Source organism: Carcharhinus amblyrhynchos, chromosome 3, assembly GCF_965287045.1.
Source record: "Carcharhinus amblyrhynchos chromosome 3, sCarAmb.v2.hapA, whole genome shotgun sequence".
In the NCBI taxonomy this organism is placed as follows: Eukaryota; Metazoa; Chordata; class Chondrichthyes; order Carcharhiniformes; family Carcharhinidae; genus Carcharhinus; species Carcharhinus amblyrhynchos.
In genome coordinates this window covers 65,383,622-65,396,422 of record NC_137326.1, presented here as the reverse complement: position 1 = coordinate 65,396,422, position 12,801 = coordinate 65,383,622, and the positions used below count along the sequence as shown (strand labels likewise).

At 46.7% G+C, this 12,801-nt stretch overlaps 1 protein-coding gene across 1 annotated transcript in view; it reads left to right on the top strand.

Annotated features, from left to right (window-relative positions):
• Positions 1-1,453: 1,453 nt before the first annotated feature.
• Positions 1,454-12,801, top strand: part of efcab12 (EF-hand calcium binding domain 12) — a 46,977-nt gene continuing 35,629 nt past the window's right edge. Inside the window, exon 1 of the mRNA XM_080184899.1 lies at positions 1,454-2,021. Coding sequence (XP_080041025.1) covers positions 1,467-2,021 — 555 coding nt within the window. The 5' untranslated portion in view covers positions 1,454-1,466. The remainder of the gene's footprint in view (positions 2,022-12,801) is intronic.

Sequence of the window (12,801 nt, the reverse complement as noted above, 5' to 3'; positions counted from 1 at the left end):
GGGGCTGATTGGGGCAGTGTGAGGGCGGGGCTGATTGGGGCAGTGTGGGGATGGGGCTGATTGGGGCAGTGTGAGGGTGGGGCTGATTGGGGCAGTGTGGGGGCGGGGCTGATTGGGGCAGTGCTGATTGGGGCAGTGTGGGGATGGGGCTGATTGGGGCAGTGTGAGGGCGGGGCTGATTGGGGCAGTGTGGGGGCGGGGCTGATTGGGGCAGTGCGAGGGCGGGGCTGATTGGGGCAGTGTGAGGGCGGGGCTGATTGGGGCAGTGTGGGGGCGGGGCTGATTGGGGCAGTGTGGGGGCGGGGCTGATTGGGGCAGTGTGAGGGCGGGGCTGATTGGGGCAGTGTGAGGGCGGGGCTGATTGGGGCAGTGTGGGGGCGGGGCTGATTGGGGCAGTGTGAGGGCGGGGCTGATTGGGGCAGTGTGAGGGCGGGGCTGATTGGGGCAGTGCTGATTGGGGCAGTGTGAGGGCGGGGCTGATTGGGGCAGTGTGGGGGCAGGGCTGATTGGGGCAGTGTGGGGGCGGGGCTGATTGGGGCAGTGCTGATTGGGGCAGTGTGAGGGCGGGGCTGATTGGGGCAGTGTGGGGGCGGGGCTGATTGGGGCAGTGTGAGGGCGGGGCTGATTGGGGCAGTGTGGGGGCGGGGCTGATTGGGGCAGTGTGAGGGCGGGGCTGATTGGGGCAGTGTGGGGGCGGGGCTGATTGGGGCAGTGTGAGGGCGGGGCTGATTGGGGCAGTGTGAGGGCGGGGCTGATTGGGGCAGTGCTGATTGGGGCAGTGTGAGGGCGGGGCTGATTGGGGCAGTGTGGGGGCAGGGCTGATTGGGGCAGTGTGGGGGCGGGGCTGATTGGGGCAGTGCTGATTGGGGCAGTGTGAGGGCGGGGCTGATTGGGGCAGTGTGAGGGCGGGGCTGATTGGGGCAGTGTGGGGGCGGGGCTGATTGGGGCAGTGTGAGGGGAGGTGAGGCCCAGTGGCGCTCGCACAAAGTCCATGAGAGCCAATCGCTTTCAAAGAACCTGTTCCTGATCAGTGAATCCGAGGCGCTCTGAAGGATTGATCAATCAGACATTGAATCAATCAAGAAGCGAAAAGCTGTCGTCTTGGTGACGTTTGCGGAATAAAAAATCACTGCTCGGTTGTCCCGGCAACCAAAGGCGATCACAAAACTGGAACAACAATTGGCAGCGGAATGAGCCTGGGGGAGAGGAGCCTGAGGGAGATGGGCCCAGAGGAAAGGAGCTCGAGGGAGTGGGGTGTGGTGGAGAAGGGCCCGGAGAAGCATGAGAGGGCCCCAGGGGAAAGGAGCCTGAGGGAGATTGTCCGGAGCCCCTCTCCTCTGGGCCAGAGGAACGAGGGTGAGGGGGTGTTGCAGGAGAGGAGCTCTGTGTCGAGGGAGAAGAAATGGGGGATGAGGAGCCTGGGGGAGGAGGCCTTGAAGGAGAGGAGCCCAGAGGAGGGGCTCTCGATGGAGAAGAACCCAGGGGATGGAAGCTTAGGGGACCAGGGTCCAGGGAATGGAGGTCCAGAGGACAGGAGCCCATGGGAGTGGGAGGAAGGAGCGAAAGAGAGGGAGGAGAATGGGGAGTGGGAACCAGGGAGGGTGATGGTTTCAAATCTCTGGCGTCGTCGCCATCGACAAATGGTCCAAACCCACTTCTACCGAATGGCATCCAAGATGTTTGGATCCCCAAAATGCCGGCTCAGAATCATAACTGCAATGCCAGCTCCAGCCCAGTGCCGACCCCGACCCCGGCCCCACCAACAGGTGGCTAAGGTGGAGAAAGTGCTTAGTGGGACAGTATCTGACGAGGCTGTGTGGGGGGTGGCTGATTATATTGAATGGTTGTCAGTGAGAAAGAGGCAGAGAAGGGAGCTAGAGTTGATGGCTAATGTCAAGAGATGGATCAACAGCAAAATCTCAGTCAATGACTTGGAGCTCCGTATCCTGGAGACACTGGAAAGCCACGAGTGGAGAGACCGACCATGGGACAAGACCCTTACCCAGCAGATAAAGCCTGAGGTCAGCGGCCATATCCTGAGCCCAACTATCCCTCATCCTCTGCCCTGCCTGTATTGTCAATTGTTTGTTGTATATTCAGTAGGTCTCTCATAGAGGTTCTGAGTCCTGTATGTTTGAAAATTAAATATTTGTTGAGAACACATGACTATGTATGTATATTCATGGTCTTGCTCAATTTATGAGCAAACTCTATGTTTGCTTCTACACAAACTCCATGCTTGCTTGTACAGCCGGTTCACAACTGACGACAGGATCAGGTTATGTTTTCTTTTACCACACACTGTGGAAGATACTGTTTCCCATTTGCAAATTAACCTTTCTGTGCTAAAGACTTTACAATGTCTTTACATTGCGTACAATCATTTCACAGTACAGAACTTGAGTATTGCTGAAAAGAGATGCATTGTCAGAAGTTTTCATCTCATACTCATCAGGATGTTCGTAAGAACACCAAATTGTAAAGGAAACAGCAATTCATACTGCATGAGAAAAAAGAGTTGATTGGTAGAGATGTTGCCATGGACAATGCACCAATTAACTGATAACTATCAGCTAACTGCCAAGTATTGTTCAAACCAGGCCACCTAACTCTGATTAAGGCATTACTCTGGGAAGTGAACTGGTCCTTGAATTTGCCCACCCTGGTCTGGTAATGTTGATTTGTTGTCAATAGTTGTTTTAAAGTTGAAGATAGAGCTCTAAGTGCTGTGCAGATTGAAAAGTTGGCAGTTCAGTAGCCAATTTTTCTGAGGCCTCCCATGTTTTTTGAATTTTGGCGGTGATGAAAGTCCTGACCCCTCTCTCTTGTTTTGAGCACCAATTTATTCAATTAACCAATCCCTGCATTTCCTGTGACATCAGAGAACTTTTGGGCAGTTGACAATCAATTCCTGCTTTGGCTCAGGTTGTTAAATCTTCCATATTATTTCTCTCTTACAACAAGCTTGGCTGCCATGTGGGAGAACGCTGATTCAGAACTCAGGTTGGCCCTGATGCATTCTGAAATGGCTTGCTCTGATTATTTTGCAATACTGAAGCTTTTTAAACTTTTAAAAGTCCTGACTTAGAACTGAAATATTTGCTCATCCCTGCTAGATCATTTGATTGCACTCAATGGGTATGTGATCTTGTGGAGCCCTCAGTTGCATAGTAGAGGTTTTGCTTCTGTTGTTCTGCTTTCAGTTCTGCAATAGAGGCTTGTTCAGCCACCCTCCCTCTATGCCTTCTTTTCATTTGTTTTTAACAAAGTCAATATGCTGTTCCTTTAATTTTCTAGTATTTGAATTTCCACTTCAGCTTCTCTAGGGTTCTGGGCTTTCACTGCCACCATGTTGTAGGTCTCTCTCAAAGAGATTCTGAGTCTTAGATGGTTGAACATTAAGTGTTCATTGAGAGTATGCTACTCCTAAATATAGGAGTCTTTTGAAAACACATTGATAGGATGCAAGACTGGGCAGGGAAGTGCCAGATGGACTTCAACCCAGATAAGTGTGTGGTGATACATTTTGGCAGGTCAAATAGGATGACAGATTATAATATTAAGAGTAATACTCTTGGCAGTGTGGAAGATCAGAAGGATCTTCATAGGACGCTCAAAGCGGCTTCGCAGGTAGAGGCTGTGGTTAAGAAGGTATATGGTGTACTGGCATTCATCAATCAAGGAACTGAGTTTAGGAGTCGGGGGATAATGCTGCAGCTGTATAAGACCCTGGTCAGACCCCACTTGTGCTCAGTTCTGGTCGCCTCATTACAGGAAGGATGTGGAAGCCATAGCTAGGATGCAGAGGAGATTTACAAGGATGTTGCCTGGATTGGGTGGCAAGCCTTATGAGGAAAGGTTGAGAGAGCTCTGTCTTTTCTCCTTGGAGAGATGAAGGGTGAGGGGTGACCTGATAGAGGTGTATAAGATGATGAGAGGTATTGATTGGTTGGATTCTCAGAGACTTTTTCCCAGGGCTGAAGTGGTTGCCACAAGAGGACACAGGTTTAAGGTGCTGGGGAGTAGGTACAGAGGAGATGTCAGGAGTAGTTTTTCACTGAGGGTGGTGGGTGCATGGAATTGGCTATCGGCAGTGGTGGGGGAGGCGGATTCGATAGAGTCTTTTAAAAGACTTTTGGATAAGTACATGGAAATTTGTAAGATAGAGGGCTATAGGTAAGCCTAGTAGGTAGGGACATGTTTGGCACAATTTGTGGGCCTATGGGCCTGTTTGTGCTGTAGTTTTTCTATGTTTCTATGTACACGGATGGGAGGGGTGTGGAGGGATATGGTCCAGGCGCAGGTCAATGGGACTAGGCAAAAAAATGGTTTGACTCAGCCAAAAGGCCTGTTTCTGTGCTGTAACGTTCTATGATCTCATGATGTTTGCAAAGATGAGCACAGACGTTTGAGCATTAGGCTTCAATGACATGACATGTCACAGGGTCATGTCCCTGAATTTCCAATATGTCTTTCCAGTAGATAGATTAGGTGAATATGAGAACAGAGAACAAGGAAAATTACAGCGAAGAAAATTACAGTCCTTTGGCCCTCAAAGCCTGCTCTGACCATGCTGCTTGACTGAACTAAAACCCCCTACCCTTCTGAGGACCATATCCCTCTATTCCCATCCTATTCATGTATTTGTTTAGATGCCTCTTAAAACTCACTATCACATCTGCTTCCACTACCTGCCCCTGCAACGAATTCCAGGCATCCATCACCCTTTGTGTAAACCAAAAAGGTCAGATAAGCATTTACTACTTGTATCGCTTATGGTTTGTAAGATCTTTATTTTGTGATTTAGTATTTAAGTGTTATATTCTATTGTTAAAAGTACCAGGCAATATAATATTTAATTTTAAGTATCATCCAAAAGGTTTAATTTAAAGGGCTAAATTGTGGCAGGAGAGCTGAAAACTGTGGTGTGCGTCTCTTGCTCTATGTGGGAGGCCAGGAACATTTTCAGTGCCGGAACCAGCATGTCCTGAGGAAGTATCTCTTGCTGCATCTCCTGGAAGCCCAGTTTTCAGAGCTGGAGCGCCGGCTGGGGATACTGGAGCATCTGTGAGATGGAGAGTATTGTGGATAGAAGTGCAGATAGGTAGTCACACCACGTGCAGATAGGAAATGAATGATCACCAGGCAGACAGTACAGGAATCTCCGGTGGCCATTCCCTTGCAAAACAAGTATACCACTTAGGATACTGTTGGGGAAATGGTCTCTTACAGGAGGGCAGCAGCAGCCAAATTCATTTTGCACCACAGTTGGTTCTGCTGCACAGGAGAAGAGAAAGAAGTGTGGGAATACAATAGTAAAAGAGATTCAATTATAAATCAAAAAATAAAGACCTTACAAGCCAGAAGTGATAAAAGTAGGGGAATATATAGGCATTTCAGTGGCCACAAACAAGATGACATGTTGACTCATTGGTGCTAGGCTCAAGGATGTTTCAGAGCGGCTACAGGAGCAGGAGGCCAGTGGCCATGGTACACATCGGTATAAACAACATGGGTAAAAAATGGAATGAGGTCCTAAAAGCAGATTATAGGGAGTTAGAAGAAAGTTGAGAAGTCAGATCTCAAAGGTAGTGATCTCAGGATTATTACCAGTGGTACATAATAGAGCAGAAATAGCATGATATATCAGATGAATACGTAGCTGAAGCGAAGGTGTGAGGGGGAGGGTTTTATATTCCAAGGGCAATGAGACTGGTTCAAGGGAAGATTTGTTGTGCCTGCCACACAGTCTGTTTTAACCCTTATACGGTGGACAAATAACTGCGAGTAGACATCTTGTTAGTACAATCAATATTTATTTAAGACACACAATCAATAATCACCCACCCAACCAACAATAAGTTATCTTACAGAAAATACCAGAGTTCAAGTCCAATATAAGATGTTGACTTAAATTGGCATGTCTGGAAAGCACCCAAGCAGACATTGGCCTTTATCTATGTGTTGGTCTCAGTTGTCCTGCACGTAGCCTGATCCTTTGGTTTGGTCTGGCGGTGTGGTCTTCCTTCTTTCTCAGGTGTGGTGGCTTTCCTCGTGCTGGTTGTCTCTGGCAATGGTCACTGTTGCTGTAGCTCATTCGTGGGGTCAGAGAGAGAGAGAGATTCTTGGTTGCGCAGCACCCTTTATACCCCATTGGGTTTCATGCCCCTTTTGGCCATTGCCAATCTATCGATCAGGACTTGATCACCCTGATCGATAAAGTCCAATCGGGTGCTGCCACACCAATCTCTGGGTATGTTCCCAATGGCCATATCTGTAAGTGCTGGGGGCACGTAGAATACACACATCCCTCCTAGATAAGGTGCTACGGCATCCCTATGTCTGGTAAACAACGTGGTTTGACCAGAAAGTCTCTCTTGTCCTGGGGATGACCCATATCCTGTGTATTCAGTCATCTGGATTGCAGCCGGTTTATTTCTGATTTTTAGGCTGCAGCCTGTCGTTTTAGTTCTTGCCCAATTATCCCAGAGTGTTTTACAAATCACCATTTTAGATGGTGCAATTGGCCACAGGTTTGACCTGTACAAATTGGACCTGGGCTTGATTGCGACAGATGTCAATATGAGATACTTGCTAGAGTTGGGAAGGTTTAAATTAAAATGGCATGGGGTTGGAAACTTTTGCAAGGAGCCAGAGGAAGGGATGACAGGATAAGAACAAGAGATAAAAAGAGGATTAAGAGAAGTGATAGGCAGAGAAAAGGTGAGAGGGCATGGGGTCCAAGGGGCTTTGGCCTTGTGGATCCAGAACTGGCTTGCCTGCAGAAGGCAGAGAGTGGTTGTGGATGGGTCTTTTTCTGCATGGAGGTCAGTCACCAGTGGAGTGCCCCAGGGATCTGTTCTAGGACCCTTGCTGTTTGTCATTTTCATAAATGACCTAGATGAGGAAGTGGAGGGATGGGTTAGTAAGTTCGCCGATGACACGAAGGTCGGTGGTGTTGTGGATGATCTGGAAGGATGTCAGAAGTTGCAGCAGGACATAAATAGGATGCAGGACTGGGCGGAGAAGTGGCAGATGGACTTCAACGTGGATAAATGTGTAGTCATCCATTTTGGCAGGACCAACGGGATGAACGAGTACACTATCAAGGGCAGGAGTCTTAGTAGTATTGAAGAGCAGAAGGATCTTGGGGTCCGGGTCCACAGGACTCTTAAATCGGCCTCGCAGGTGGAGGATGTGGTCAAGAAAGTGTATGGTGTACTGGCCTTCATTAATCGAGGGATTGAGTTTAGGAATCGGGAGGTAATGCTGCAACTTTATAAGACCCTTGTCAGGCCTCACTTGGAGTACTGTGCGCAGTTCTGGTCGCCTCACTATAGGAAGGACGTAGAAGCTATTGAAAGGGTACAGAGGAGATTTACAAGGATGTTGCCTGGATTGGGAGACATGCCTTATGAAGATAGGTTGAGGGAGCTGGGACTCTTCTCCCTGAAGAGACGAAGGTTGAAAGGTGACCTGATAGAGGTTATAAAATGTTGAGAGGAATAGATAGGGTGGATTCTCAGAGGCAATTTCCCCGGGTTGAAATGGTCGCTACGAGAGGACACAGATTTAAGGTGCGGGGAGGCAAGTACAGAAGTGATGTTAGGGGTAAGTTTTTCACTCAGAGGGTGGTGAGTGAATGGAATCGGCTGCCGTCAGTGGTGGTGGAGGCGAACTCACTGGGGTCTTTTAAAAGACTTCTGGGTGAGTATATGGGATTTAGTGGGATTGGGGGTTATAGATAAGTCTATGGATTGGTAGGTGTTGATGTGATCAGCGCAACTCGTGGGCTGAAGGGCCTGTGTGTGCTGTAGTGTTCTATGTAAGGGCCAGAATCAAACAGAGCTGCAGTGAAAAATAATGAGAATGGAACCAGTATGTTAAAAAGACAAGCCTCAAGTTTTTGTGCCTTAAATACACAGAGAATTTACAATAAATAGTAAATATAAACAGATATATTAGTCAGGATTATGAGGACATGGCTGCAGGATGACCAGGGATAGGAACTGAACATTCGAGGGTTTCAGTAATTAGGAAGGACAGAAACAAAGGTGAAGGTGGTAGTTACATTTACAAGAAGAAATTATCGCAATAGTGACGAAGGCTATTAGCTCTGATGATGTGGAACCTGTATGGGTAGAACTAAGAAACACGGGCAAAAAAACTTTAGTGGATGTCATTTATATATAGACCCCCAAACTGTAGTGGTGATGTTGGGAATGGTATTAAACAGAAAATTAGAGATGCATGCAATCTGTAGTTATGGGTGACTTTAATCTGCATAGAGACTGGACAAATCAAATGAGAAACAATACTGTAGAGGAGGAATTCCTGGAGTTAATACAAGGTGGTTTTCTGGGCCAATACACTAAGGAACCAACTCAAGAACAAGCCATTCTAGAATGGGTATCAAGTAATCGGCAATCTAGTCTATTCTATTCATCTATTCTAGTCATCTATTCTAATATGATAGAATCCTTCATCAAGATGCAGAGTGATGTAGTTGATTCTGAGAATAGGATCCTGAATCTTAGTAAAGGAAACTTCGATGGTATGAAGGGTGAGTTGGGAAACATTACTTAGTGGATACACAAACATTCAAAGAGTGCAGGGGTGAACTGCAACAGTTGATACTGTGTGAAACAAAAAAGTGGGAAGGATATCCAAATATGGCTTATAAGGGATATTGGAAATAGTATTAGATCTAAGGATGAGGAATACCAACTGGCCAGCAGAACTGAGGATTGGGAGCAGTTTAGCATTTAGCAAAGGAGGACCAAGAGGCTGATTAAGAAAGGGGGAAATAGAGCACAAGAGTAAGCTTGTGGGGAACATAAAAACTAACTAAAAGTTTCTATAGGTAAGTGAAAAGAAAAAGATTGGCGAAAACAGATCAGAGACAGGGGAGCTTTTAATGGGGAACAAGGAAATGGTGGACCAGCTGAATACATACTTTGGTTCTGTCGTTGAAAAGGAGGACATAAATAGCGTGTCCTATATTAATGATTTAGATGGGGTAACTAAATGTAATATCTCCAGATTTTCAGATTACACCAAGATGGGTGAGAGGAAGATGCAGAGATCCTTCAGTTTAATTTGGAAAATTTGAGTGAGTGGGCAAACGAATGACAGATGCAGTATAATTCGGATAAATGTGAGGTTATCCACTATGGCAGCAAAAATGGGAAGGCTGTTTACTATCTGAATGGCCATAAATTAGGAGAGGGGAATGTGTAATGAGACCTGAGTATCCTTGTACACCAGTCATCGGTGCAGCAAGTGGCAAAGAAAGCAAATGTTATGTTTGCCTTCATAGTGAGAGGATTTGAATACAGGAATAGGGATGTCTTGATGTAATTATACAGGGCCTTGTGAGGCCACATCTGGAACATTGTATGCAGTTTTGGTGTCCTTATCTGAGGAAGGATGTTTTTGTTCTTGAGGGAGTGCAGTGATGTTTACCAGGCTAATTCCTGGTAGGTGTGTTTGACAGTGGATTGTCTTAGTGGAACAGCCTCTGTCCATCTGGAGAATCTATTCACAATGACCAAGATGTCTTTGTATCCTTGACATGGTGGGAGCGAATGGTCCCGTCGGTGCAGGGGGCCTCAAGCTAGGGCATTACCGCGATGGGTCCCAGATTGTTTTCTGTCAGAAAACACAATGGACTGCCACCAGCTGGGCGTATTTCTTGAATCCTCGTCCCCCACCAGCTTTTCTGAAACTGCGCCATCATCTGTTGCAGGGCCAGGTGTCTCTAGCTGTGCTAGAAAGGGCATCAGCGCCTGGGTGCAACTGGCTTCTAGATGTCTCTGCCTCCATATACTGTCTTCCCATAGCTTCATTTCTGCCTTGATCCATGTCCATTTTTCTTCCCATGTACACTCATTTTGCATTTTCTGCAGATCTTGTGTCTGACTAAATGCTTCCAGACAGCACATCTGGGTTGATTCTCCTGACCAGGCGGATTGTAAGGCAGCCTCTTTGGCTGCATGATCGGCTAGGGATTTCTCTTTGCTTCCTCAGTGTTTTCCTTAGTATGCACTTCAAAATGGATACCTTCTGGGGCAACTAGTAATGGCTTCTAGTAAGTCTTGGACTTCTCTCCCATAATGGAAAGGTTCACCTGCTGCCATGAGGAAACCCCTTCTTACCAAAGTTGTGGGTGACTCCGGAAGTGTACCGTGAGTCCGTATAAATATTAGCTATTTGTCCCTCTGTTATCTGGCAGGCTTCTGCCAAGGCTCACATTCAGATTGTTGAGTTGACGTTATTAAGGGTAGCCATGATGTGGAGATGCCAAAAAAACCTGGGGATTTTCCTTCATCTTGCTGGCCAATGACTTTTTGTGAACCCTTTTAACCCTCCTTACTCCTTCCTTAAGTTTCTTTCTACTTTCCTTGCTGCGTGTGTTCACAGCCTCCTAGTCCTGACAAATGCTTCAATTCTGGTTGCCACTCTACCAGAAGGATGTGGAGACTTTGGAGAGAGTACAGAAAAAATTTACCAGGATGTTGCCTGGTATGGAGGGCATTAGCTATGAGAAGAGCTTGGAGAAACTTGGTTTGTTTAGCCTTGATCAAGATGAACGGTGGAGCAGGCTTGAAGAAGGAAAAGGGTTAATGAATTTTGTACCTGGAATTTGTGCAAGAGCATTGCAACCCTTATCTGTTTGTGTAGGCTAGTGTGTTAACTAAACATAGCTAAGCAGCTGCAGATGCTAAAACGCAATATCGGCTGTTTGAAAGGAGAAGTCATACTGAGAGCAACTACACAAGGAAGGAACTGCGATCATGACTGAAGCAGGAAGAACTGTGGTCTTGACTAGAACTGGGAGCTACAATCGCAACTGAAGCAGAAAGAACTGCGTTGTGACTGGGATCGGGACTATACTGTATAAATATCCACACTCACTTGTATTCGGGGAGAAGTCTGGCAGACTGCTTTTAGGAACCTGCTTCTCCCAAAAGCTTTTGTAATAAAGCCACTATACTTTGACTCACACTAACAGTCCCAGAGGTATTATTTTACCTACAACAAATTAGTGTCAGGAGTGGGATTCTGTTTGTGGACCCAGTTGAATGGCCACAACTGGGACAGCAGAATAGAACACCGAGCCTAATGAAGTGGATCAAACTACAGTGGACAATCATCTGTGATGAGAGAATATGGAAGTGGAAGACGTCTGAAGTGAACATATTCTGAACTGAACACAAGGAAGCATCCATCTCTAACACACACACAGCCTTAGACCAGTTGTTAAGAGGGGTAGGACCCGCCCCACTGCCACACACAGACACGCACGCGCAGGTCAGGAATTTGAAGTGAGTGTCGAGACTGGAGAAAGAGGTGCCTAAGGTGTGATGTTCAGACGTGAATGAGAGAGCAACTGTCTGAGTGATTGCCGGAGGGAAAAGAAAAGCTGGTTTCATAGAATAAGCGGTGGTGTGGAAGGATTTAATCACTCTTAACAGGTATCTCTGGACTCTGATAAAAGCGACCTAGGAGTGGGAGAGCGAAAAGGGAGGATAGAAGACTCCAGGTGGTGAGTATAAACTTATCAATAATACGGCGGAATCACAAGGGGAAAAACACCTGATTTCGCTGGGGAATCTTCAGCCTCGGAGTGCGAATGCCAAATTTTGGTTGAAGTTGGACACAGTCTGAATTGACCACCAGTTACTGATATACATCAGTTGGTATGAGCCACCTGCCCACAGGACAAATGGAGACCGATGGGTGATGGGGCGGACTGACAGGACCCCGCTGACCAGCCTGTGTTTGATTACCGGGGAGGAAGGTGGACATGCAGTCAAGTTAACAGCAGAAGTGAAAGCACAACAGGAACCATTTAATTGACGTAAGGCAGAGGTTCAGCATGTCCTGGGTGATGCGTCAACCAACTGTTCTAAAATTACAAATACTAAACAACAGGAGGGTGAAGGGGCCTCTGAGTATGGGGAGCAACTTAAGGTCTACTAGGAATGCTTGGGGATGCCCGAAACCGCCTGTACAAATCGGGCGTTCATCCAGACTTTTAAAGATGGGCTGTCACCAGTGCATCAGAAAATCCTTAAAATGGGAGTTATCAGTTCACGGGATTATGATGAATTAATGGAATGGGCTTCTGGAATTAAGGACGGACTAGACGAAATGCATTACTCAACAATAAAGCAGGAGCATTTTGCCTTAACTAATGGGATTAAGTCTAAGGGGACTTGTCATAATTGTGGGAAGCCAGGATATTTTGCCTAAAGTGGGGGTAAGAGGAAAATGCTTACATGCCAATTTTGCAATAAGAGTGGACATAAAGCCACTTGTTGGAGCAAACATGGCTAACCTAACCCAGCCTCCCCCGCTGCAACGGAGGATACGGGTAATAAGGAAGGTAGGATTTACATGTCTGTCTGCCCCCTACTAGTGCAATGTGAGATGCTGGTGGACATGGGAGCCTCCATATCCATCACGGACCTACCCCTACCCACAACTAATAAAATGACTTGCATGAGAAGAATGACCAGACAGAAAACTAAATGAAACCACTCTGGTAGAATTAAATAATTTGTATGTACGCATGCAATTTTTGTGTGTAAGAGCAATGAAGGAGCAATTATGGGGATTAATTTACTGAAGGAATATGAAGTTTTAATAGATTGTGGAAAGGGCAAATTGATTTGGCCCTGTCCCAATGGGAAAAAGGAAAAAGTGAGAGCCTATGCAAATCATTTGGTAATTGTCCATGCAGCATCTGTGACCAGGATGTGATCGGTGATTAGAGGACAGTGGATTTGCTGCCAT